The sequence below is a fragment of the Hesperophylax consimilis genome, chromosome 2 (assembly GCF_061612785.1).
Source record: "Hesperophylax consimilis isolate HC1 chromosome 2, BYU_Hcon_1.0, whole genome shotgun sequence".
NCBI lineage: Eukaryota > Metazoa > Arthropoda > Insecta > Trichoptera > Limnephilidae > Hesperophylax > Hesperophylax consimilis.
In genome coordinates, this window is record NC_142837.1 from 24,721,696 (window position 1) to 24,749,371 (window position 27,676).

General features: G+C 33.8%; 1 protein-coding gene across 2 annotated transcripts in view; it reads right to left on the reverse strand.

Moving 5' to 3' along the window:
* Positions 1-1,791: 1,791 nt before the first annotated feature.
* sigmar (Tumor necrosis factor alpha-induced protein 8-like protein sigmar) overlaps positions 1,792-27,676 on the reverse strand; it is a 134,367-nt gene continuing 108,482 nt past the window's right edge. For both annotated transcript variants that reach the window (XM_089641778.1, XM_089641782.1), the window contains 4 exons: positions 20,693-20,847; positions 8,543-8,680; positions 7,961-8,058; positions 1,792-7,600 (listed from right to left, as the gene is read on the reverse strand). In XM_089641778.1, coding sequence (XP_089497904.1) covers positions 7,423-7,600; positions 7,961-8,058; positions 8,543-8,680; positions 20,693-20,847 — 569 coding nt within the window. In that variant the 3' untranslated portion in view covers positions 1,792-7,422. The remainder of the gene's footprint in view (positions 7,601-7,960; positions 8,059-8,542; positions 8,681-20,692; positions 20,848-27,676) is intronic.

Genomic DNA, 27,676 nt, shown 5'->3' on the forward strand with positions numbered 1-27,676 from the left:
AGAGTTGCTTTGTGGTGAAATATTTTCCAATCGGCATTATAGAGACGATGCGAAATGGTACATTGTTCCAATTCCATTCAGGAAAGTTACATTGGATCTCGGTGATTCATGTCATTCGGCAATATCACATCTGCATCACGTTGAACGCCGTTTAATTCCGCATACTAATATAAAAAATTTTAGGCCACATGATAGATGTGACAAGTTCATCAGCTTCAACTGGAAAATATTTCATTCCTCATCATCATGTAATTAAGGATTCTGCATCTATTAAAAAACTTAGAGTTGTTTTTGACGCAAATTCTAAAACAACCTCTAACCAGTCGTTGAATGATATACTTTTGATAGGGCCTAAACTTCAACAAGATATTGTGAAGTTAATATCGAATTTCAGAACGCATAAACTGCAGATATTTGAAAAATGTACAGATAAAAATTGGTTCGACCAGAGGATCGATCCTACCAGCATATTTTATGGCATGAATCACCGGAACAAGAATTTGAATTGCAAACTGTAACGTACGGAACTGCTTGTGCACCATTTCTCGCTATACATACTTTGCAGCAACTCGCATCGGATGCAGCTGCCAAGTTTTCGACTGCATCAAAAGTTTTATTAGAAAATACATACTTTCAAGATATTTTATCTGGAGCATCCACACTTGAATCGGCGCGTAAATTGCAACGAGAATTGTTAGAATTACTTCATCTTGGCAGTTTTGAATTGATCCAATGGTCGAGTAATTGTTTTGAACTGCTTTCTGACATACCAACCTCACATCAGGAAGCACCTATAGAAATTGATTTAGATCAAGGCTGCCCAACCCCAGGCCCGCGGGCCACAATGTGGCCCGCGAACGAATTATAAGTGGCCCGCGTGAACTATTTTCAAAAATTATTCCCGCAATATTAATTAAAATTATGAACCTAAAAATTAAAAATTATTAATTAAAATTATGAACCCGCCAATCCGCCAATTTGAAAAAGTGTCGCGGGCCCGCGGTAAAACAAACAATGCATCTTGCGCGCGGTCACCAGTGTTGCCAACGAAGGCGATTTATCGCTATTTAGGCTACTCAGAACGAGAATCAGCGACGAAAAAATCTAACCCGTTGAACTTACTTTTTAAACAAAAATACACCGGTTTTTGATATAATATTTTTTGCGTCCGAAAAGGAATCTTGTAGCCACCCCCCCCCCCATGGAATTCGAAAAATTGTTGCGGAAAAACATATGATGTTTTTGGGTGCGCGGAATTTTTTCTCAGCGAAGTTCCGTAACAACCCCCCCCCCCCCATGGAAATAGGAACCGTCAGGTATTCAGTGTCCCGCCAGTGATTCAAAATCATCAATTTCGCCCAACTGTTAAAAAGGTTGGGCAGCCTTGATTTAGATCATGCAAATTACATTAAGATTTTAGGTATTGATTGGGATTCGCAAACTGATTCATTCTCGTATTGAGTAAAAACATCATTAATAACATTTTCGGAAAGGTCAATCTTATAAAGATATTTTTACATACATTTACAATTGTAAAGATTTTTGATCCGCTTTAATGGATTTCCCCCAACACATTTTGGCTAAATGTTTGTTACAACAGCTGCGGAAGCTTGGATTAAACTGAGATGATCCAGTCCCTGCCGTGGTTCAATCTCATTGGACAGCAATAGTATGGTCATCGTTAACATTAGCCGACATTCAAATTTCACTTTCATTTACAATCCATTATTTGTGTTCATCTGAAATCGTAATTCAGAAGCAGTTTTGGATGCAACAGTACCTGTAGAATGAGTAAGAATTAATGCATAATTTAGAAAAAAAATTAAAGGCCTTCAATGTTGATTGTTTATTATGAAAAAGAATATGACAGGTGTGTTTATAATATTTTATTAGTGGAAAAATATTTATAATACAGTACAAAAAGGTGTAAAGCTCCCCGTGCAATACACTTGATATTTCAGCTAGTTTATTGTGCCCTCAATATTTACATTAAATAACTTATTGCAAACGAAATCAAAAGTTTGATTCTATCATCGAAGATGGCGATAACCTGCCAATCAACAAATTTATGTTGTGGTTTTTCCAGTCCTCAATAAATTACAGTCTTTAGGATTGATATATGCATATTAATTTTATCAATTACTGTTTAACTTCTGACATTTCCCATACATTCTGATGGAAGCACACTCTACTAGGACACGAGTTGTGAGGCTTGGTTTACTTTCATTAATTTTAATGGATTTTATGCATGACTATGCCATGCTACACTCGCGCCTCTAGCGGCCAGAGTTGCCTGCCAATATTTTACTGGATTTGGATGTATTATTACTATTCTAGGGTATTTGCTTTAATAGTCTCATTCAGATGGGGGTAAAATGTTCATCTTAAATTTTTTTTGTACTTTTAGATAGGCCCTTTGTGCTCCAAGCAAACTTTCAAACGTAGAAATTTATCTATGCAGTTGGGGGCAGAGCTACTGTTGATATTGGAAGCTACCAGTTAAAAAGATGCTGTATACAGTCACTGAGGCAAAAACTGGTTGAATAGAAGATATCCTATTCTCAGCCTTAAAGGCTCCTATCGAGGATTACATCAAATCTTTGTGTAAATTAGCAACATTCGATTGATTAATACGTTGATTAACAGGCAATAACATAATATTCCGGAAGGGAGACTTTTAACCTATACGCCGCTATGTGCATGCACATGTTTTAGTTTTAAATAGAAAATGTAGGAATGTCACAAAAAATGCCGAGCATGCCCGTTATCCTGTATTCATCAGGAACGCTGTGAAGAGGTTATTTGCAAATGAGTAATTTCAACAGGCACGACTTATTACATTTAATGCAATTCAATTGTTTTTTTTTTAAAAGCTTGAGTAATAATAAATGAGTATTGTTCCACGGCAAATACCAAACATGAATGGCAAGACGAACCATGATAATATTATCCATCAATACAAAAATATTATTATGATTAACACATTGACGGATACTTGCCGAAACTTGTGAAAACAGAGCTTAGTGATACAACATATGACACATGTGTTTTGCGAAGTCCATGAAAATCAGTAATAAAAATTGTCATCTTTCGGTGTGACACTATCGAGTATAGAAATTTTTGCATTGTAACAAATAGAGAGGCTACATAATCTACAACAATACAAAACTGGACTCACCTGTCCCCTGTGTCATATTATCGCATCCCTGGCTAAAATACGTACATACATATTATTATCTACCTTGTGTCATCACATCTCCTCTACAACGACAGCCAATAGACGTTGTCCGCGAATGTGTTAAATACTCCAAAACAATAGATATTGAATATAAAACAAATTACTTATATGAAACGAGATCAATGTCTCGTCGTCATATTCTTATGAATATCTATATTATTATCTATTTTACCAATGACTTACATTGATGTTTTTATTCCACATATTATTATATTGGGAATACAATATGATATGTCAATTTAATACATAATAAAACTTAAAACAATATGTAGATCTATTTTATACAGGTGTATCAGCACGTACCCGAAAAATTATAACCAGATATTCCTGAAAATTGAAATTGTACATTTCGTTTTACTATCTGGTGAATTTTTTTTCTATCACACATCGCCTCCGATCACATACTGCCACACGTCGCAACGGATAATGAGATCTATCTCTTCTGTACGGTGCTACTGAAACTAGAAGGAGTGCTTATTACGTAATGCGCTAAGTTGTACCTAGTGGCGACGTGTGATGTGCCACGCTCAGTGATGAAATATGCTCAGGAATCACTAATCGCGTAACGTGCTGTTACACCCTGTGTAGGAGAGAAAAGTAATAGGTTACCACTTTTGCTTTAAAAATAGTAAACATTCAAGGAGAATAGGTAAGAATATATGGGACCTGGGCTCACCCCTCGTACTATTGAGTCAATAGTAATACATATACCACTGTATAGATTTTTTGAAATAAAAAATTTTTACCTGCTTATTACAGCTAAGGTCAAATATCTGTCAGTTCGGAGTTATACTGTTTTAAAAGTGGTCTTCATATTAGAATGTTAGATTAACCCTCCCTCTCCACATACAAACTAAAGGCCCAGAGCACCTGACCGGACATCAGAAGGTGCTGATTCAATTCCCGTCTGCGGCATTTATTTTTACTCAGGAGATATTTTCAATTTGTACTGATATTTCGGGTGACTAATTATTGCTTATAATAATTTGTTAAACAAAAGTGCATTTGCACTTTACTTTGCTTTTACGAAGTGCGGCTGTAAAAAGTCACATTTTATTTGAAAGAGCTAGAATAAAATTATGTGTATTTGAGTTGCGCTCGATTTCATATATTATCTCTTTTCCCATTTTGCATTACATAATGATTGACTGCTGGGTGAAGATGGGTGATGCCCGTTTAAAACGGTAGGTAGTAACTAATATCTGAGTGTTACTTAAAAGGGCAATAGGAATATTAAGAGACACAATCACTCCGCGATATATGGGGGACCCTAATGACCCCCCTTCAGGTATGTAAAAGTTAAGATCACTTTCAAGACAGTATAAATCCGAACGGACAGACATTTGAGATAAGCCGTTGTAACTTATGTTCCGCTAAAAGATACCTATCTGTTGGTGTATATGTTATTTCTATTGAGGGGTGGGCAAGAAACTTCACATTCTCCTGTAAAAAGATGTCAATTACACAAGGATAATTCTTAGATTCCATTGAAACAAAACCTCATTTTTCGTATGAATCTAAAGAAACAATATTTTTATATGAATTGGATGGATTCCCAAATGGAGATGAGTTTTCTGATTGATTTGAACTATTTCAGTAAATTTAAGATATTCCAACATTATTCTACATCAAAAATACAGTAATGTACTACTGTTCCTAAATGAATAAATTAGATTCGATATTATATAATAATATTATTATTATTGTTAATTTTTGGACATTCAACTTAACTAAAATATTATATGTAATATATCAATATCAATAAATACCATGTTTCAAAATACAAATTAAAAATAAGCGTTTTAAGACTTACAGTAAGTCGAAGGCCAATACTTCAACGTGACAAACATTAAAATGCACATTCATTTTACCAAGTCATTACGCTGCATTTTCTAAATTACGAATAATGACAATAATATTCCTTGAAATTTATAAACCTAAGGTTTAATATTTGGTATCATTAGGTAAATAATAGTTAATTAGAGGCAAGAAATTTAGGATTTTTTAAAAATGGCAAGAAAAAACTAATACTTGTTACTCAAAACTCACATTAATACACATTCTCACATTCTCGTCATTTTGTTTATACACGTACCAGCTTACTTTTTAGATTCTTACACACCGGTTCAGCTTTGGAATAGTTAAACATAGTGTAAGACCGGCCTGCGCTGTGGTAATAAATCACGTTTTTCACCTGATTGTGTCGTAATTACACTGTGTTTATAAGTAAGATGAATAAATTCTGTTGTGTACGAACACAAGCAAAATATAATGGCGGATACTCACAAGCGATGCGTATGCTAAGCTCACTTGTAAGTATCTTTTTATAAGAACGGCGTTAATCTTATATCAATGGTGAGTATAAATTTTATTAATTGGTCGTCTCCCATAATTCTCTAACATTGATTTGCTGACGACCTATTCAATCAAATGCTTTGATCATTATTATCATTGTTATAATATATGATATTTTAGTGCTTTTTTCCAGATTTTTTCTTTATTATTAAGGGCTATGCAAGGTGGAATGAAATTGATTGATACCTATATATATTTAAAAAATACTTTTTTAGAGAAGGTGAAGTTTAGATCAATATTAAGTTAGTCATTTTAACTGCTTTAACACACTGTTTTTAGAGGGTGCTAATTTATTATACAATATTTACAAGCTAACCTACCAAAGTAAGAAAGGGAATACGAAATTCAAAGGCAGCCCTATTCTCGTAATAAATAAAAGAAAAAGAACGCCATAAGGCAAGTTGTCTACAATGAGAGAGCATGTTTCCTAGTTCTACATAGGCCAAAGAATTGTTATGAGAGAACATGCGGCAATTCATCTTATTATTAATGGTCCGCCATTAACGATTGATTACCTGCCCCGATGGTGCATACTGCAATTTGGTCCAAATGTTTATTACATAGCATAATAGACAACAAACAATGGTTTTGTTTTCAAATAACCTTTGCTTTAGTAACTACCCTATTTTTCAAATATTTTAACTTGTGAAAACAGACACTATGACATTTATGTTTTTTCATTTTATGAGAGGTAAATTAATATCTCCAAACTCATGACGGTACCAAGCTGAAAATAGTTGCGATGAACAAGAAGAATTTTTAATGCTTCGGAAAATAGATTTCCACTTGGTTAATAACGTTATCTTCTAAGAAACTTCTTCCCAAATTTCTCAATGGTTTCTGAATGTATTAATTCTGAAATCTGTCTTGTAAAATCTGAAATGTATTGTGTACATTGTCCCTGAATGTGTACGCATAGAGGATATAGAGCCACACAAAACAATCTTGTCAGGACTCAGGACATCAGAGATTACAAATAACCATTATATAATACTAAGCTCATAGAAGAAAACCTTTAATTTAATCTTCTTTTAAGGACAACTCGATGTCCCCTGTCTTGTAGACATTACGAATACATTGACTTTGTGAGGATTTGGACATTGTAATTGATCCGTAAGACACTTTTAACAAACATAACAATAATTGTCAAGTTTTGGACAAGCATGCTTTTTACAATCAGTATTTATTATTTTGATGTCAGCTGTTAAATTAAAAGCCAATAAATTATCAGGAAAACTAATGCAGATTTTTTTTTTAATATTGAATTTAAAGATATTTGTTTTGTTTGCTAGCAAAATCTAGATTACTGAAGACTTAAACAGGAGTCATTTCTGAGGAATTGAAATATCATAGGGTTGAAAATTGTTACATCATTTGATGGTCCATGTACCGTGAAAAAAAAATTACCTACAAAAATAATCTATCCACTTCTTTTTCTTGACTAACAACAACATTGTGCCTTGGAGCGAACATGTGGTTCTACAACACCAAGTGACGGTCGATTTAAAACTTCCACAACAAATAATATGAAATATTTATAAATTTACGCTTATTTGAATGCTTTGACTTTTGCTAATAGTTTCATCACATTAATGAAAATCAACATTCATGTTCTATCGCTGGTCTCCCCATGTCTCAGATTTATCTGATGATGTGTGTGAATAATTCACATCTGCCTGAAAATTTAATCGCCTTTTTTTACTCAACTACTTAAATCAACATTTGCTGGACTCCTAGCATCTAAAAGCCACCATTCTTCTGATTAAACACAGTGAGACTGTCTCATGTTGAGAAATTCAATATAGTTTCAACTCTTTAATGAGGAGTAACTACAAGTCTCCGCTGTCCATGGCTTTGTGCATGTCAGAGACCAGCTTGCCAAGGGTTTCACTGTACTCTGAGTTCTTCTTAAAGAGAGCATCGAGGAACTTGGCATTGTTGAAGAAGGTAAAGACCCAGTCTATCCTCGCCAGGGATTTCTCTGTCAGGTGTTTTTGCACGATGAACCTGAAAAGGTAAGAGCAAAATTGATTAAAAAATTTGAAGTTATCATAGAAGAATTCAAATGCGTAGTCTTTAAGGACAGGTTGTTTCACAGAATTTGAACAAGTCATGAAAATTCAAAGTTGATTTTCAAGTGCTGTGAAGTTTCTATCCAAGTTCTGTTACTATTTCCGTTTTGTGAAGTAACTGGTCAATAGTGAAATAATAATATAACGTAAATAGAAACCTCACAGAACTTGAAAATTAACCTTGAAATTTGACGAATTGTGTGAAACAACCCGTCCTAAGACTTTCAGAAAACTGGCGACCACCGGTTTAAAAAAATTATGAATATACAAATTAATTTTTAGTTTTTATTCATACCTCAGAGCCTGGTGAGATTCATTAAAGGCATTCATCAGATATGGCCGATCATAAGAGAAGTCCACCTCATAGAACGAAATTATCGCCATTTGTGCCAACTATAAAAAGAGTAAAAATTATACATTACCTATAACTAAAATTTCTTAAGATTGTAGTGGAACAATAGCGAGAAAATAACCCCATGTTCCCTTAAGAATGTATGGAACCGGTCAACTTCAACATAAACAAAAGTATTATTTTTTTATGAAAACTTGATTTGTTTTGGTGGTGCTTCACAAGGATTACATTTGGGACCTAAACTAAATGTCTACTAAGTGCTTCTCATATGAGGTGAGGTTAATTGGAATAGGCAAAGATCAGGATCCAGGAGCTACAACTATACAAAATCTAACACAAATGGGAATTCACACAAATCTTCTACTCCTATGAGGATAATTTTTTTTTATTTGATGATTAACTAGTCGCTTATCAAGAGCATATTGTAGCAAATATCAAAAACGTAGTGCTCATCGTACGGCGATAAATCACTACAGTCTTAACGTAGGACTCTCTTAAGTACATGTAAAGGCAATTTAAACAAACCTGGAATTTGTTCCAGAACTTGTCGGCTGCGTGTAGTTCTTCCTGTGAAAATTGCCCATTTCGATATAGGACTCCCAGCTTGATGACTACCTTTATTATATTCTTCACTAGCTTCTCAGCCTCCTTTTTGTTGCCAGACTGAAACAAAGAAAGAGTAGGTAAATATTATTACAAGCTCAAACTAAACAGTAATGCCTAAATAGCATATTTTATTTGCATACTGAATATCAACGTGGTTAGGTACCTAACACATCAAACTATGAAATATGTGAAATTTTATGTGACAACCACAGTTTAAACGACACCATAAAATAAAATAAAACATGAAAAATATGATTTTTTTTTATTTATTCCAAAAATATTTTAATTCATTTATAAAAAAAAGTTTATTTACAAACAAGTTCTGATGTGTTTACGCATGACAACTGTTTCGCCTTCTAATATTATTTTTAAATTTATAAAAAAACTGTTTTTTGCACAAAAAGTTCTGCTGCGTTCATGCGTGACAGCTGTTCTGCAGTAATAATTATACAGCAGTCTTGTTTATAAATAAACATTTTTTTTACAAATTGCTTGTATTTAACTACTATACCAGCTCTGTCCTGTTTATGTTAAGTATGTTATGTTTATGTCATGTTATGTTTATGTTATGTTTTGTTTATGTTGTATAATCATCTTTATATTTATCTACACTCATTTGCTGTATTTTTTTATAAGTTTGTCTTTTCAAGGAACTGTAGTTTTTTATGTAACTAGTTTTTTTAAAAAAATGTTAAATTTGTGGGACCAAAATTATGTATTTATGTTATATTATGTTTTTTTTACGTTGTATAATCATCTGTATGTTTATCTACACTCATTTGCTGTATTTGTTTATAAGTTTGTCTTTCTCAACTGTAGTTTTCATGTAACTAGTTTTATTTTAAAAAATGTTAACTTTGTATGACCAAAATCACCCTGAAAGTCAAAATAAATATACAAAATGAAAAATTTAATAAAAATAATGTTGAATACACAAAAAAAAATTTATTTGGAGTTCTACAAATAAAAATTAAAAATAATAATAAATAAAAAAATAATTTTAAAATCGGTAGATAATAACACATGTTTCATGATTACGTTTGTCGTCTTTGATCAAAATAAATGTTGGCGTAGCAATAGTAGGTTTTAAAAAATACCGTTATCAAATTCGGGGCCGGCCCTGAGCCATACAGCGCCAGGCGCGAATAAAATTTTGGCGCCCCTTGTTAAAACCAGCTGACACATAGGCATTAGGCAGGCCCTATGCGGGCCCAATTGGAGCAGTCCGCTCCGGGCTCCGAGTTGCCAAGGAACCAAGACGCTGATAATTCCTAACACCTAAAATTCCTAACACATCGCCCATGAGATTATTTTCAAGTAAACGGCGATGCATAAAAATACAAATCATCCGAATATTATTGATTACAGTGATCACCTACCTAGAAGTCTATTGGTTTTAATAAGGGGCGCCAAAATTTTAGTCGCGCCAGCACCGTTTGGCTCAGGGCCTGCCCTGCGTCTAGGTAGGTTATCACTCTAATCAATATTATTCAGATGATTTTTATTTTGTGTAAAGTGTTGTTTTATGAAAAATAATATCAAGGGCGATGTGTTAGAACTGTTAGGGTACGTATACATTTGCGAACCGTACCACGAATCACGGGAAAGGAACTAAGAAAATGCAAGCGGCGTTTCGCGCAGCTGAGGTTCAGTTCTGCAGTTCGGCTCGCGGACGTATACGTAGTATTAGGTGTTAAGTATTATCAACGCCTTGGTTATTCGGCGCCCGGAGCGGACTGCTTCAATTGCGCCTGCATAGAGTCGGTAATCATTTTCACGGGCTTGTTTGCTTTGGTGAAAACTTTAAATATGATGGAGTTACCTACTTTATGTGAATAAATATATCAAACCAATTTTTTAAAATTAAATGCAGAACTTTTCTTAAAATTAGCACCTTTACGCTTATCTTGAATACCTAAATAATACAGGTATTTTGATCTAAGTTCTAAGACCAAAATAATGTTTTGACAGTTTGAGTGGAGCAACTGTGATATTGATCATCCTATAAATAGACATTTAGAATATTACAAAGTACATGGCAGTTGGGAACACAGTCTTATTCCTTAACAGCCGCCGCTAGAGTTAACTTCCATCCATATTATTTAATGCTAAGCAGGCACAAAATCTACCTACTTGTGATATTAACCTCCATTGATTAAAATAATAAACACAGACTTTTGAATTGAAGGTTTTATTCAATATTATAGTACGGTACCACTGTTTTGAAAACTCTCCTCCTTTCTCACAAACGTGCATCTAACATAAAGAAGGTTTTTTTTTAACGCGAATATCTCACAGAAGTTTCAACAAAGCCCTATATTTTGAGTATAACATTAAAAAAAGGTAAAGAAAAGTTGTTCCAATAAAAATTGAATATTCATTTAGAGTTTAAAAAAAGGGCAATAGGTATCCCATGTAAACAATAATCGGATATGTTTATACTAAGAATAATGTATGACAATGATGCTAAGAGATCCTGGGTTCAATTCCTAGTTGTGGCAGTTATTTTTGTATCTTGTTCTGTTTCATGTTTCGTTTAGATTTGTTTGTATTGTCTTCTTCTTCAATGATATGTTATAATTTTATTTTTCATTTAGATTTGTTTGTATTGTCTTCTTCTTCTTCAATGATATGTTATAATTTTATTTTTCATTTAGATTTGTTTGTATTGTCTTCTTCTTCAATGATATGTTATAATTTTATTTTTCATTTAGATTTGTTTGTATTGTCTTCTTCTTCTTCAATGATATGTTATAATTTTATTTTTCATTTAGATTTGTTTGTATTGTCTTCTTCTTCTTCAATGATATGTTATAATTTTATTTTTCATTTAGATTTGTTTGTATTGTCTTCTTCTTCAATGATATGTTATAATTTTATTTTCGTTTCGTTAATGCGGTTATAACGGCTTATGATTTGTTAGGGCATTTGAAGAGACAAGGAATAGCATGTCAATAAAAAAAAATTAAGTAGATTTTCGCATTTTCCATACATCTTCCCCGTCACTTCAAATTGTTCTAGAATAGCTGCGTCCAGGGCCTTGATTCTCGACGAAGTCATTCCACCCGAACAACGAGTGGTTTTAATCACGGTTTTAAAAACCATTATTTAACCATATCTGTGTATTTTTTTCTGAAGTAGCTAAAATTTCGAATGGTAATCTCTGAAATAAAAAACCATATATCAGAATTTACCGTTATTTTGCGTCTTGTCTTATAATCTGACAGTTAAAATATGCTTCAAAGCTCACAATGGAAATGACGTCGCGATTCGAAAGCATTTGCTTGTGTTAATTGTGCATTAAAGATCATTATAGAAATAACAAGATAAATGTTAGGTTTACCTGAAAAATCCACCCAGAAAAGCTTCTCAAATATGACGCCAGAACATATCTACCTTTTGTGTTGAAGGTTATTATTATTATTACTCACTATCACTACACAGCGTTATTTAACATATCATTCAATATTTATAATGTCTCGTGTGTGTATCTTCAAGGCAATATTGCGTAGTTTCGGGCAAATAGAGGAAGTGTTCCGTGACACAACTACCACCCTAACCCACTACACCCCGAGCCACCCTAACGAATGCGATGTCATTTGTAAGCCTTTACAGCCTTACAGCCCACCCTAACGACGTAAGCGCTCCGGGATCATGTTCCACTGTGATTTCCTTTGACGATAACAGGGATACGCATCGCATTGAAAGTAATCAATTCACAAACATTGACGTAAGTATTGAAACAATTACGCGATACCAAACAGTATTATTTTTAATAAATAATTGTTATTCACTGCGCAGGGTTGTATAGCCGCTTCCTATCTGAATTGTTTGTACTTATCGATTTGTCCCAAGAAGCCAGTGGTGAACCAAAGGGAGTGGTAATGGAAGGAAAACGAAGTCTGAAAGTACCTGGCTATTCATATTAGCTGTTTGGTCTCCAAACACGACTAAAGCCATCTTAAGCAACGCTACATCAAAATTAAGTTTGGTTGTTTGATCAGCCGTTGATTGCCGTTAAGCAAAATGGTCACCTCCATTTTTTATTATTTTTATTTATTTATTAAAAAAAAACTTTCGTACATAACTTAATAATCAGGTTTTACAGTGGGTTATTTTGTATCTCACGATTTATACTGCTCTTCTATTAAAAGCATTTGCTTGTGGATGGAATAGGAATGTACATTTGGAAAAAAATATCAGTTTAATAATATATTATGGTGCAAGCATAATTTTGTGAAAATTTCTGTTCGAATTGAGGATTTTTCAAAAGTATATATAGTTATGGTTATCATAACCATAAACTCAGTAGTTTGGTCTCCGTCTTACAAAATTCACATTTATAACATTGAGCGAATACAAAAAAAAATCTACGTTTTATAAATTTTAAATTAAATATCCCTCTAGAAGACTTACAATATCATTTCTTATTAAATACTCTAAAAATACATACATAGGAAGACAGGCGTAAAATAAACGACTTAACTATTTTATTCAAGATTCTAAACTCTAAATTCGTCTGTTGCGAACTTTTGCAACTCATAAACTTACGAATACCTGCAATAACAACACGACAAAATACACTATTCCACTGCAACACACATAAGCGCAATTACATTGCGAACTCCCCGATACAACGGTTTCACACTATGGGAAACCAATACTAAGGTGATTTCGATGTTTGCGAATTTTGTGGATTACGTAAAAGACTTATTTCAACACTATTCCTAAATGGAAGTTATATTTTTGTAAACCAGTCAAATCGCTGTATTTTTTATTTTATGTTCTTGTTATTTTTAATTTTGTTTCTTGCATATATTATATTTGAATGTAATTTTATTTTCATTATTTCTTTCTTAGGTATGTTTCAAAACTGTCATTAAAATTGTACCACCTACATGTAAAAGCCCTCTGGGCGTTAAATAAATAAATAAATAAAAATAAATAACGTAATCATAATTATGAAGAAAAAAAAAATTAACCGATGATACATGTTTTTTTTAAACTCATCGTACAAGCGGGAAACTATTGAATCTACATCACACAGTGAGCCAATTTTTTTTTTTTAGGACCAGGAAGTTAATTTTTTAAACTTAAAAAAAAATGGAATTAAATCTTTTGGAGCCGGGTCTACGCTTGGACAAATTTTAAAATGCATTACACTGCTGATATTAATCCCCGGTAAATATTCGGGATCACTGGCTACACTGAAGACGAGACAATACCCCAAAATAAAGCCAGAATCTGAACGACGAAAGTGAAGCAGTCATGCACAAAAATATGCGACGTACGGCCTGGTGTATTAGACACACCTGTGGTTGAGTTTTCCTTATCAAATCTCTAAAATAAAGTGGGAATCGTAACGAAGTAAGTGACAAAGTCGTGTAATAAGAATAGCGCGCGGCTCGGCGTTGTCATGGACGGGCCAACAGTCGACTTTGCCCTAGCAGGCCTAGAAAATCGATCTTTCCGTGGGGTTTATTTTAATTATTTCTGATGAACGTATTACTAAACTCTCATATGTTTCTAGAGGGATCTCTCGGAAAGTTAATAATTCATTACTAATTCATCGTCTAGAAAAATAAAATCTGGTGCTTACCGTTAATTTTAGAGATAAAAAGAGTTTTATAATTTTTTTTTACCGTTTTACATAAAAAAATATTTTTAATATTTTAATTTTTAGTTACTTAACATGAAAATTCGTATTCGTTGTATCGTTGTATGAGATGACAGTCATTTGCAATAATTTCTGTCAATGTAATATTTATATGTTGGTATTACTGATTCTACGCGATGGCTAGATCATAGCCGACTTAATTATAATTTTGTTTACATAAAATTAGTGACATGAAACAAAGATTTTTTTACTATTGCCAGTATAAAGAACACAATTGAACCTACCAACCTAACCTAACCTTACCTTGCCTAACCTAACCTATACTCACTCACCTAACCTATACTAATCTAACTTATACTAACCTAACTTTTTTATAAATATATTTTTATTTAAAAAACTTTATTTAATTTTATTTAATTTCCAGAGTTCCGCCAAAATAGTACTTTTTTAATATACATAGATTAAATGGTAATAACGTCTTTTCTAGCCACTGGTACAGTATTAGGAATACCAAGATAAGAAAATGTCATAAAAATAAACTATTCTGAATGGCTGTCATCCCATATAATGAAGACGAATTTTCATTTTACTTCATTAAAAATTTGAATGATAAAATAAAAAAATTACCATCCACAGCAATTAAGATGAATCAAAATGTTTGTTTTAATCGTATTAAACGTGGCCAGCGATAACGAATAATTATCAAATCCCCTAGCAACCAAATTTTTTTTTTAAATTTTAACCTAAATAATTCCAACTTCGGACTCGATTCATTCGGACGGAAAAAGTCATTCCACAAAATAGATTCCAAATGTAGATTCACCGATTTCTAGAGATGTGCCGATTATGACTTTCGCCGACTAGCCGACTAGCCGATTAGTCGGTTGTAATAAGACCGACTAGTCGGCTAAGCCGATTACGGTTTGAAGCAGAAGCTTTAGTCTTCTTAAATCATAATTTACCCTTAATTAAAAAATATAAGTAAGTTATAAAAAATATAAGGAGATTATGATATTTTTGGTTGTCACAATTGTGACTTTGATTTGATTAGATTATGTAAGTATGGTTATAAGAAATATGTTTTTTTCATTTTTTTTTTGTTTTTATCAAACAGTTCATTTTTAGAATTTTTGGATATATAATATATACATATATTACTGTGCATCTTGTACATACAATCTTGCTTTAATACATATAACTGAGTTTGTTAATTTAAAAAATCTACTTTTTATTTTAATAATAAGAAATACTTATAAATGTTCATTGAAGATAAGAAGATATTATGTTGTTTTTTTTATGTTAATTAGGATAGGTACTAATTTTGTTCAATAAATGTCATAATTATGTTTTCTTTACAAGCAAGTAATTTTAAAAACTGATTACCAAAGGAAAGATTGCTTTACATTTTGTATAAGACTGATTATAAAATAAAAAAAATAATATATAATCAAGGTTTTTATTTCATGTAGTTCCCCGCATTCATATTATTGAGAAATACATACAACGTAAGAAGCCGGATAGTCGGCGCTCTTTGCCGATTAGTCGCCGACTAATCGACGACTACAATAGTGGCCGGATAGTCGGCTTTACCGACTAGTCGGAACATCTCTACCGATTTCCAGTTTGTATTACGAATTTCCAGAGGCCGTGTATAATAATTATATTATATTATGATTTTCAGAGATGTACTTTATTTCAAATAAATCCATTTCAAATGGAAATGCAAAATGCAAAATGGGTATTTTCCATTTTGCATTTTAAATGCTTTTCTCAATGCATTTCCATTTTAAATTCTTTTTACAACATTCTTCCTACTATCTCCACTCATCTTTTTTTCATAAGCCCCAAATATAAGTCGGTCCTCAACCTCGCTATTAGAGATAATTTACATTTATCACGTTGCTCCCTGGTAGGAGCCCTGGCAATTGAGTGATACCATTACAAAAAAATACTGATTCAAATACTGAACATGGGGCCATGACGCTGTAATATTAAATGTTAGATAGCAGTTTCTATGTTTTTACGTTGGCAACATTTGTCCCGCGCAAATTTTTTGTGGTTCATAATCCGTAGTCGTGGCATTTTTTGATTTACCATCATGTAATATGTTTGTTCTACATTGATGTCCATTATTAAATGACAAAACTGTTTAAAAATTCTATAATTATTTTGATTGTTTGACCTGAGAAACCATTTTGCATTTTCAATGCATTTTGAAAATAGGTATTTTGCATTTGAAATGCTTTTCTAAAAACCATTTTGCATTTTGCATTTTCAAATGGAAAAGTTTTGACCCATTTCCATTTTGCATTTCAAATGGTTTTGGGTACCCATTTTGCACATCTCTGATGATTTTCGATTTCCTGAAAACGAGTATTACAGTCACTATGTATATAAAGATAACTATGATTGTGAACCAATATGTGCATGATAATATAATATATTTTATGCGATGAATATTGAATAATCCCAATTCTATGTTCTATACAGAAACGTAGACCTAAATAGATTTACCCACGGTAACTTTGATTCGTTCAGAGTTTGAGAACAAGGTTCTTGAGAACCAATCTTTGGATTACTTTTCCCATTAATTTTCCTTACCTTCGACGTTATTTAATCACGTTTAAGCAAGGTTTCTATTTTCAACATGGTAGAAAATAGAAACCTTGCATTTGGCAGGGGATTCTACCTACTTTTGAGATTCACGCTCAGCGAACAGGGTTTTAAATCTTATTTATCGATTTTTTTCTTATCGAAAAATATAGTAACTAGTGGTTACTTCCATTTACCGCATTTCTACTGAAGTATAACATTCTTCCCTTAGTCAATGTATTGAGTTGGAAAATCACATAAATATGAAATTCCCTCGATAGAAAAATTCGCATTCTTCGAAAATTATAAAAACACACTGGTTCTGTTATTTGACGTGTTATAGATATGAAAAAAATCGGTGTTTCTTTAAAAGCTTCTTAGCTGAGATGTTCAGAGATTTCTGCACGATTATAAATAAGTCGTGTTTTATTAAATATTTTGGAAACGGTTGCTTACGATTATTAATTATATTTTTTTTTTCAATATTAACGCGATCTTACAAATATTCCTTTCAAACAATCTTCAGTAATCTTCTTCTTCTTTTTGAAAGCTTTCTATGGAGCCTTAACCACCTTTTTTAGGTTCATTAAAAATGTGGAAGAAAATTTATTAATATTTGAAAGCTCGTTATTGAAATGGCATTGTGTGGAGAAATTCTAGACAGCTCGGCAAATGTCATGACGCCAGCGCTCACCGTTCGATAGTTATTAGCGAGAGACACAAACAGATTTTCAGATTTATTAAAATACGAGATTTTTAACAATATTTTCCTTACTTTCTGTTTTTTTTTTACTTTTTGGAAATGGTATGAAATTTTGAGTTACCTGATACCTGAAATGTTTTTTAGGTAACATTAATAACACCATTCCTGATTACTGTATGGAATGGATTCGTGCAGAATGTGTTGCCCGATAAAAACAATTCCTCCAGATAATATTCCAATGGAGATACAATGCACAGAACTAATATTACACTGAAGTAATATTACACCATTACATTACAGGCGACTCTTTTACCCGGCACATTAAAGGGATGCTTTTCCATTCACCTTTTGCGAAACTTAATCCTTTAGCTTTAGAACGTCTATGGATGTCTAGTTTATGAAATGAAACCGTGGAATTATCTACACCTATTTGGATGTCCATGATCTGAAAGCTACACGTAATAACCGTTCATCCCGAAAGGGTAATATTAAAACCTATAATATTAATATAATTAATTATTTAATTTGAATATAAAATAAAGTAGTAGTGTGCCAACTACCGCACGCAACGGTCGTGTCCGCCGCGATGTTCGCGATGCCACCGGCTCGTTATTGTTACCGCGCGTGCAGGTAGTGCAGTGAGTGAAGCGGATACCAAATTAAGTGGGCCTCCAACTACAAACTATGCCGCTATTTAAGGGGCCGAAGACCGATAGGTCTCCCGGCCAAGGGGAGTCAAAAAATATCGTGGAACAATTCTAGCTGGAACTAGCTGGGGATGCGACGCCAACACGCTCAGAACAGCATCCATTGCCCTGGTTTTCCCAACGGCTGAATACTGTGCTCCAGTATGGGCTAGAAGCGCCCACACTTCCATGGTAGACGTTCAGCTTAATGCCACAATGCGAACCATCAGCGGGACTTTAAAATCTACTCCTCTCCCTTGGCTCCCCGTACTTGCAAACATAACCCCGCCAAACATCAGGCGAGAAATTGCAACACTGAGGGAATACAAGAAGGCGCTGCAAAAAAGCGCAATACCTCTACACGAAGATGTCGTCTCCCACCCGGCATGCCGCTTGAAGTCCCGAAAGCCCTTCTGGGCGGAAGGAGAGAGGCTCCTCCGACTACCTCTCACCCCAGAAGATAGGTGGAAACTTGAGTGGCAAACGGCCAACGTGGGAAATGCCCATCTCATACAGGACCCCACCGAGAGACAGCCTGGGTTCTCACTGCCTCGCAAAACCTGGTCCGCCATCAATAGGTTAAGGTGCTCCCATAGCCGCTGTGCCCACACGATGCACAGATGGGGCCTTAAAGAGTCGGCGATGTGTGAATGTGGTGCGGTGCAGACTACCGAACATGTGGTCAACGAATGCCCGCTCCATTCATTCCCCGGCGGGATTGATGAGGTCCACATGGCGACGCCTGAGGCCCTAAAATGGCTCGCAGATCTAGATGTCCCCCTCTGACCCCCCACCATACGAAAGAAGAAGAATATAAAATAAACCAGATAAGTTCCATTTACAATATTTTTGTTATGTTTACAGATTAAGAAGCAAGTAGACTTTATAAATTAGGTAATTATAATTTCAATAAAATTAGGTACCTGATAGGTACTAGGTACGTAGGCACAAGTAAAATAAATTGAGTCCACATAAGATTTTTCATGTACCTGTCGAAAAATAGTCGGTAATGATTTAGTCACATTCCGACATTTTTAAAATTTATTATAAATAATCATTTTTACTTTTACTTTTTTATTAGTTGAGCATTTTTCGATTAATTTTTAATGAAGTAAAATTATGTTTGATATAAAAAAGATTTCTGCGAAAAATCACTTAAAGAAAGCTGTAATCTACCAGGATCACAGAAGTTTGGGTAAATAAATTATTTATAGTAAAAACACATAAATTTGTTTTTGACGACTATAGTTTTATTTTCACTCTACCGGTTTCGGAAGTTTAATAAGTTTTTCCCTTCCTTTTTAATAAGTTTTTAATATTCTCCTGACGAAGGAAGGGTTCTTCCGAAACCGGTAGAGTGAAAATAAAACTATAGTGGTCAAAAACAAATTTATGTGTTTTTATTATAAATTATGATGTGCCACAAAGTGAATGCTTTTTACAATTAAATAAATTATTATTAAAATAAAATGTCAGTTGACACATCCACTTTTTATTTGTTAAAATACGTAGGTAGGTACCTATTGTTTCAGAATAGATTGGTTTACTGGGTAAGTACGAAGTATTGTACCGGAACTGGGTACTGAAGATAGGTACTGTACATTAGGGTGTATCGATTTGTAACTTTTTTTTTGTTTTCAAATTCCAAGTTGAGAAAAAGTTGCTACTAGGTACCACAACTTACCACAAAAAGTTTTGGATTTTTAAAAAAATGTTTAGGTCTCCCGCACAAGGCTTAAAGTTTTAATTTTTTTCAAAAAAAAAAAAATATTTAAATTTAAAAAAATAAAATCGTAACTTTTGTGTTCTGAACTCATTTTATGCCTTCTGTAAGAAAATTAAAATTAATTCCGGTGGTTTAAACTTTAAAAAAACATGGTTCATATATGTACACAGACAAAAATTGCTTGAAATGACTTTAGCCGTGTTTGGTGACCAGATCTGTATTGGGAAGTAAGAGTTTCACAGATGCACTCATAGAGTGCAGCGCATAGAGCTTGCTTGGAAGTCCGCAAGATGGCAGCTAGTAGCCAGTTACGACTAAACTGTAGTCGCCAGGACCAGATAGAATGCTCCCAAACAAACTTGGTGTTTTCAGATCTCATTTAGCCAGCTTCTATTTAGGTCGACTATCGAGTCACCATTGTAATACGCGAAGTATTAATAAATTCCTGATTTAACACAAAGAACCTATAATTTAAAATCTCCTTCCACGACGAGTTGGAGAACTGTTTGTAGGAACACAACAATCTGAATAGTCATGCACTCCCCCACCTTCATCTTCCCATCTCCTTCCCCTCCCCACAACCTTCAGCCTCACAACATACCCCAATTAGGGATGCCATAGTCTCACTGGCCCCAGAAGGTTGGGAGCAGTTGGGACCCTTGCGCGGTATTCATATATATATTATTTTTAAAATATCAAATAATAATAGTTAATAATAGGAAATTGCAATAGCTAATAGACTTACATGTATCCTGGCCAGTTTGTATAGGTTATCGAGGAGTGAGGAGGAATTATCGTCGATGAATACTTTCACCACGTTCTTGTTGGTCATGCGGGAGAGGATCTTCTTCTGCGCGCGCAGACCGATGTCACGGGCCTTGAATGCGTTTTCTGTCATGACTGGAAATAAAAATAAACTATTGAAAATTTGAATTCGGTGATAAATGTGTAATTTGTCGATAAATGTGTAATTTGTCGATAAATGTGTAATTTGTCGATAAAGGTGTAATTTTGTGAAAAATATGTAGTTTAGCCGCAATAATCATTTGGTGATATACAGGGTGTATCGGCACGTACCCGACAAACTTTAACCAGCTATTCCTTAGCATATTTGGAGTAAAAAATCTTATGTGCACTTTGCTGTCCGGTAACCTTTATTTTTAATAAAAAATTTATTATTCATATTTTCACCACATGTCACCACTGTTTTATCCTTTGACAAAGTTTGAAAACCCATCTGGCAAATATTTTATTCGAATTCCGTTGAATAATGCACGTGTGTACCTATATTGGCGCACGTTTACAGTCACAACGAAATAGCACGGCACCATTCGTCTCATTTTTAACTATTATTATTTAGTGTGTGCGAAAGAGCGAAGACGCTTTTTGACATACTTGCTTATAACAGCTGTTGAACACGAAACGCATGCCAATGACAGTGATGTAGTGTGGAAATTTTAATTTTTTTTGTTTTTAATTGAAAAAAAAATGCTACCGGACAGCAAAGTGCCCATAACATTTTTTACTCCAAATGTGCTAAGGAATAGCTGGTTAAAGTTTGTCGGGTTAGTGCCGATACACCCTGTATATGTATTTTGTGAAGAAAAATGTTTATTTTTTATTATTTATTATTGTTACCATCACACATTCCCGGATTACGAATAACCTGACAATATTTGAATATCTCCTACTACCACCACAGTAAGCAGAAAATGTTGTTTTTTTTGTGATGGACTTAGCCAGCCGAGGAATTGAACCCACGATACCTGGGTGGGCACCAGACGCGATGCCAACTCAGCCACTGACCGCTCAAAGCCTTAGGTGAACGCGATGTTATTTGGTGATGTCATGATTATGCGGAAACTTCACTGGTTCATGCAACTTTGAAACGTGTAATTTGGTGTTGTAATGATTATGCGGAAACTTCACTGGTTCATGCAAACATGTAACGTGTAATTTTGTGATGTAATGATTATGCGGAAACTTCACTGGTTCATGCAACCATGTAACATGTAATTTTTTGTTAATAAAATATGTATAGATGTTAAAAAAATGACAATGTAATTTTGTGATAACATGTTATTCGGTAATAAAAATGAAATTGGTGATAAGAATGTTATTTGATCACCAAATGTAATTTGGTGACAAACATGTAAAATATTTTATGAATCCAAAATTCAGTAAACATAAGAAGGAAATTTGGTGACAAATTATCACTTTGACAAACATTATTTTGTTGTCAGTGACCAATTGTCATTGAGCAAATGTTCTGTTCAAATATTGGTGAAATGGAAAAGCACAATCCTTTGCTAACTCTTTCGATATAGCAGAGATATGGGTTTATTTTATATCACACAGTATTACATATTACCATTTGATTCACAAAAGCGACCTTGAGTATTAAAAGTTTAAAATCGTTTGATGTTAGGTAGGTACCTAACACTAGTTCATTTTATTTAATCATTTTTAGTTAATTTGCAATAACGATTTATCTAGTTCCTACACCATAGACAAATTGTTATTGCATATCAATCGCATTATATTCCAGGCGAATGAATCATCTGTTTATTAACGAGCTATATCCATTATCTCTGATTCGCTAAAGCACGTAGCGTTGCATCAACTGGTCTAAAAAAATTAAACACAAAAACAATCTCATTTTTAATTCAAAGTTGTTTTTTTCCGGAAAATATGTCAGTTCCGAATTATAAACAATCAATTACAGACAAATTTAAACTGGCATGTTTATTTGATTCTTTGAGTAATAAAGTTAAACAATGACTCATCATTGCATCAATAAACAATATTGTTTAATAAAAGCAGAGCGGAGGAATTTTCTGAAATGTAAACAATTTTAAAAGAAAGATTTCTTGTTTGCGGAGCGAAAGTATTCGTAAACAACGGGAAAGCTTTTGGTACGAAAACGAGCTCTATAGAGGAAAATTAATCCTTGGGCTAACAAAACGTGTTTGACTAATACGTGTGATATAGAGAGAAGAGTAATTGGTAGGTGTGCAACTATATACTCGTAATACGATTTATTATCTATGTGAACAAATCACGTTTGAAATTCAAATTTAAAAATCAGCCTGTGAAAATTCTTTTTTTTTCTATAATATAACTATTTTAAAATGTCTTTTGACTGAGGATTCAACCGTCCTACCCAGAAACTGGAGTCGACAACTTTACCAACCTCGTCAAATGCCGATCGGGTAGAACCGACATTAATTTCGTATATTAACTTGTTCAATGTTGTCCGATTTATAGATAAATGCGTTCATGTCTGCGTGTATGTACTTGATTACAACCATCGAATGACAGAATGAGTTATTATTAAAATATTATTAAAATTCACTTGAGTGAATCAAATGCAAATCATCTTGAGTGATGAGGCCCATTTCCACTTCGATGGCTTCGTCAACAAGCAAAATTGTCGCATCTGGGGCTCGGAAAACCCAAGAATTAATGTTGAAAAGCCTCTCTATCCTCAACGTGTGACTGTTTGGTGCGGTTTATGGTCCGGTGGAGTCATTGGACCTTACTTTTTCGAAAATGCGGTTGGAGCAACAGTTACGGTAAATGGACTGCGCTATCGAGAGATAATTAATGATTTTTATGGCCGGAATTGGATGGTATTGATCTGGACAACGTTTACTTTCAACAAGACGGCGCTACGTGCCACACAAGCAACGAGACCATTGATCTTTTACGATTGAATATCAAAATAACACCTCTTATTGGAAAACCCTATATTGTATTAAGTAATTACAATATATACATATTTACCGAGTATATAGCACAGGAGGACGAGCAATTGAACACCGTAAGGGAAGATTTTATACGGGTTTGTTTCGTGGCTAAGCCGGCGACAGGAAAGTTTCGAAAGATACAGAGTAGGCCCCCTGATATGACCGAATCACATAACGAAACATCTCATGGTTAATTGATAATGCAACAAGGTTTAAAACAGACCGGAGAACACGATATCCGTAAAATCCATGGAAAAAACATGCAATAATTCAGGCATTGTCTGCGGTCTATTGTCATTGGATATAGAGTGTGCGAAGTGTGACAAACACTCTTAGCAAACACCTACACTTATTTCACTGCAGTTGGAAAGCATAGTATTACTACGAACGTACTAAGACCGTGTTTTATGTTTGCATTTTTTACAACGTCATAACTGCAATCATATTTTTAAAACACTTATTATACACAACCCTCGTTATACAAAAACTCTTTGTGTGTATTATGAACCTCTTCTAAAAACCCAAAAAATGGTAATACGTGTCATTAACAAGCGACCGACAAGATACCCCTCCACTCGACTTCTCATAGAGTATAAGGTCCCAAACATACAACTCCACCTAAAATTCTCGCTAATACATTTCCTGTTCAAATATAAAAACAAAACTCTCTTACAACACAACTACACTACTAGAACAATAACCAACGATCACTACAATGTACCTTCACTACATACCACTTCAGCTCAGAGACATTGTTTCTTCCTAGCTCGTAAAATCTTTAACCCTATCCCTGAAAACCTAAAAACCGTGAGTCAATCCCATTCCTTTAAAAAACAAATTACGAAATGGATCCTTACACACGGAATACATTACAACTACAATACCCATTCATTCTACACTCTATCAATTTAATCATCTTTCAGACAAAACATAATATATCCTTATTCCCTAACTTTGCGGTATAGTATGTACATAATTAATTAGGGTGATATATTTACTAATAATTTCTCAAATTTTACATTTTCTTATAATTTTCTAACTTGTCCATTCTCTTCTTGCAACACAAACTAGCTTTACATCATTTTTATTATTTTTCTATTTTATATTATAGTAATGTATAGATTCTATGTCCGAAAACTGAATAATTCACCCGCCATAACACAGGGTCATCCCTAGCATGGAGGGTGAAATATGACAAAAAACCACATGTACTCTCTAAATCATGTATCAATAAAATAAATTATTATACTCTACATAGCTAAACAGTTAAATTACTAGAAAATATTATATTCCAACGGGTTTCTCGAATCTCAGATACTGTTTTTTCAGACAACCCGATCTTCTTTATCGTTTAGAAGAGATTTAGAAAATAACCTGGTGTTTTCCACAGCCAAATCGTCCATTTTACAGAGAGAAACTCGATCCATCAACAGATTTTATGTAACGTAGCTATAGCATTCACACCGGGGGTTCGACCCTGATTGGGGGAAAGGTACTTACCACAACTTGTCATTTACATCACATTTATAAAAGTGCAAATTATATTGTTGTGTTTCCCAGAAATTTAATCTACAGTTACAGTTAGTTAGTTGGTATTCTTTATTTTTCAATGGGGTTGGGGGGGGGGTTGAACATACAAATAGGTAGGTAGGCAGGCACACAGTTTTAAAAGTTTAATCAAACTTTGGCAAATAATTTTAATTACTGATATTGGTTTCACGAATTTTCATTTCGTAATAAAAGTTATGTATTACTTTATTATGGGGCGAAATTACAGAATTAAATATTTCATGCCTTTAAGAACGCCAATAATAATATATTTGTCACTAGCGCAATCTACGATCAGATACGGAATAGGTTGCATTCAAACAACCCAAAACTCTATGCTTTTTCCCTTACTGTGCTAAAAAAATCCACGCGTTCCGGTGCTGTGTAGTCAATACACATCTCAACATAAGCGATTTAATATCGGAAAAATATGAATATTCATAGCTACGCTTATGTTTATTATATTTTATATCAAAGGTGATAATAATTGTAATTTAATTGCTTAAAACGTGAAAAAACCATCGGCAGATGCTAAAAAACGTGCGAAGGGTGCACATCTAACGACGGTCCACTTCCGACTGGCTGGCGGCTGGCACACACAGAGCTGTGCGGTCGTAGTGTCGATGGTCTAAATCAAAATACAACTGCGGACGTGTGGATTTCTCATGTTCCCGCGTAGCGAACTAAAGCGGGCTATCAATAGCGTGTCATTTCCTCGCGCACTCTTTGCTTAGCAGTATCACACGGTTGGTTGTATTGGTGTATTTGTTTCCGATTTTTAACAAAAATCTCTGATTTTAATTGAATTTGAAAACTATGTAAAATATTATTTTTTAATTCAGTGCATAAATGTACAGCGGAGGAATACCTAAAATTTGAATCCAGAATTTATTATATTTATAGAGTTATTAAAGTTATTAGAAGCAATGTGTAGTAAATACACACCGCAGATAAGAAAAGGTTAAGCAAAATATTTATGCACAAAGAAGAAATATAAAATTATTATATGAGTCAGTTAATATATTACTATTGTTGGAGGGATATTGTGGGATAAATTTGTTTGCCAAAACCTATTGTCGGATTCCAGATTTAAAGAAAAAGTATATCACACACATAATACAAGATTTAGTCAGAATGAAGGTATGTCCATTCCGAAAGTGACTAATAAATACGGCCAACGAACATTCGCTTATCATGTACCTTCTATATTTAATAATATGAATGGATGTAAAAAGCGAATCAACTTGCAACACTAATGTCAGCGACATGTCATTGGTACCAATTAACTAACTAACTTTTATAATTTTGTAACTATTGTCATCTATGTAATTATGTACTGTTTGTTTCTGCAATAAACAAAAATAAAAATAAAATAAAATAAACTCAAAAAAAACAAAAAAATGGTTAATGGAATGGATTTTTAATATTGATATTGTTTATAAATACATTAGTATCAATTGATTGTTTGCATATAATTGTATAAATATGCCTATGAGTGTGTTTAAGTAGGTAGTGTGCCTTTGAGTGTGTGTATGTCTAAAGTATGTTGACTGTATTGCATCTATCGGTCTAAATATTATATGCCTTTGTATTGTAGTCACTTGAGATGTTATTCTTCTTTATCTAGTTTCTATACGGTGGCTTCTCGTTATGTGTGTGCTTTAGTTTAGTAATTAATATTGTGAAATTGACCTGCTAACAAACTACTTTGACAGTTTAGCAGGTGCTTGTAATGAAGAACTAAAATAAATATGTTTCGAAGGTGTCCATCACTAAATCAGTTTACACGAGGGCGGCCTTCAAACGAAGCGTCATTTCAAGTTCGTTCATCCGTGACCCAGACTAATGGATTAGACATCATAATATGTTTGCTCAAATTTGCCGCAACAAACAATTTCGAGTGCTGCCGCTGGGAGCTCCGTTATAACCTCATTTTCTGTTACAGGCGTCATGTATAAGAAAGAGAGAGAGGTTACACTAGAGCTATCAGTGATACTATATATAGACGTAATATGTGAGATGTATAGATTTCCCGCTGAAGATGTGATATAGGTAACAGCGGAAATGTATCCCCAAGGAATGTGGCTGATTGAACACAAAACGAGCGTGATTACGCCGAAAACCCAGATTTCCACTCAAGGTATTCAAGGTATAGAGATTTCTGTAGCAAAAATAAATCTGTGGAAATTAGACATAAAGCCCTTTTTCCGATCTTGGAAAAAACCTCTGTAGGAGTTAGGTTAGCCTCCTTCAAAATCTAAGTCCGCCTCCTCAAAATCTAAGTAAAGATTACATTCCAAAAAAGGGATCTGTGGAAATATAATATAATATGTTATAATATTAGAGACATAGCCAATGTTCAGCCCAAAACAAGAGAGAATTTTCAAACCGCCAAGGAAGTGAGTATTCCATAGCAAGATATTTCTGTGCTT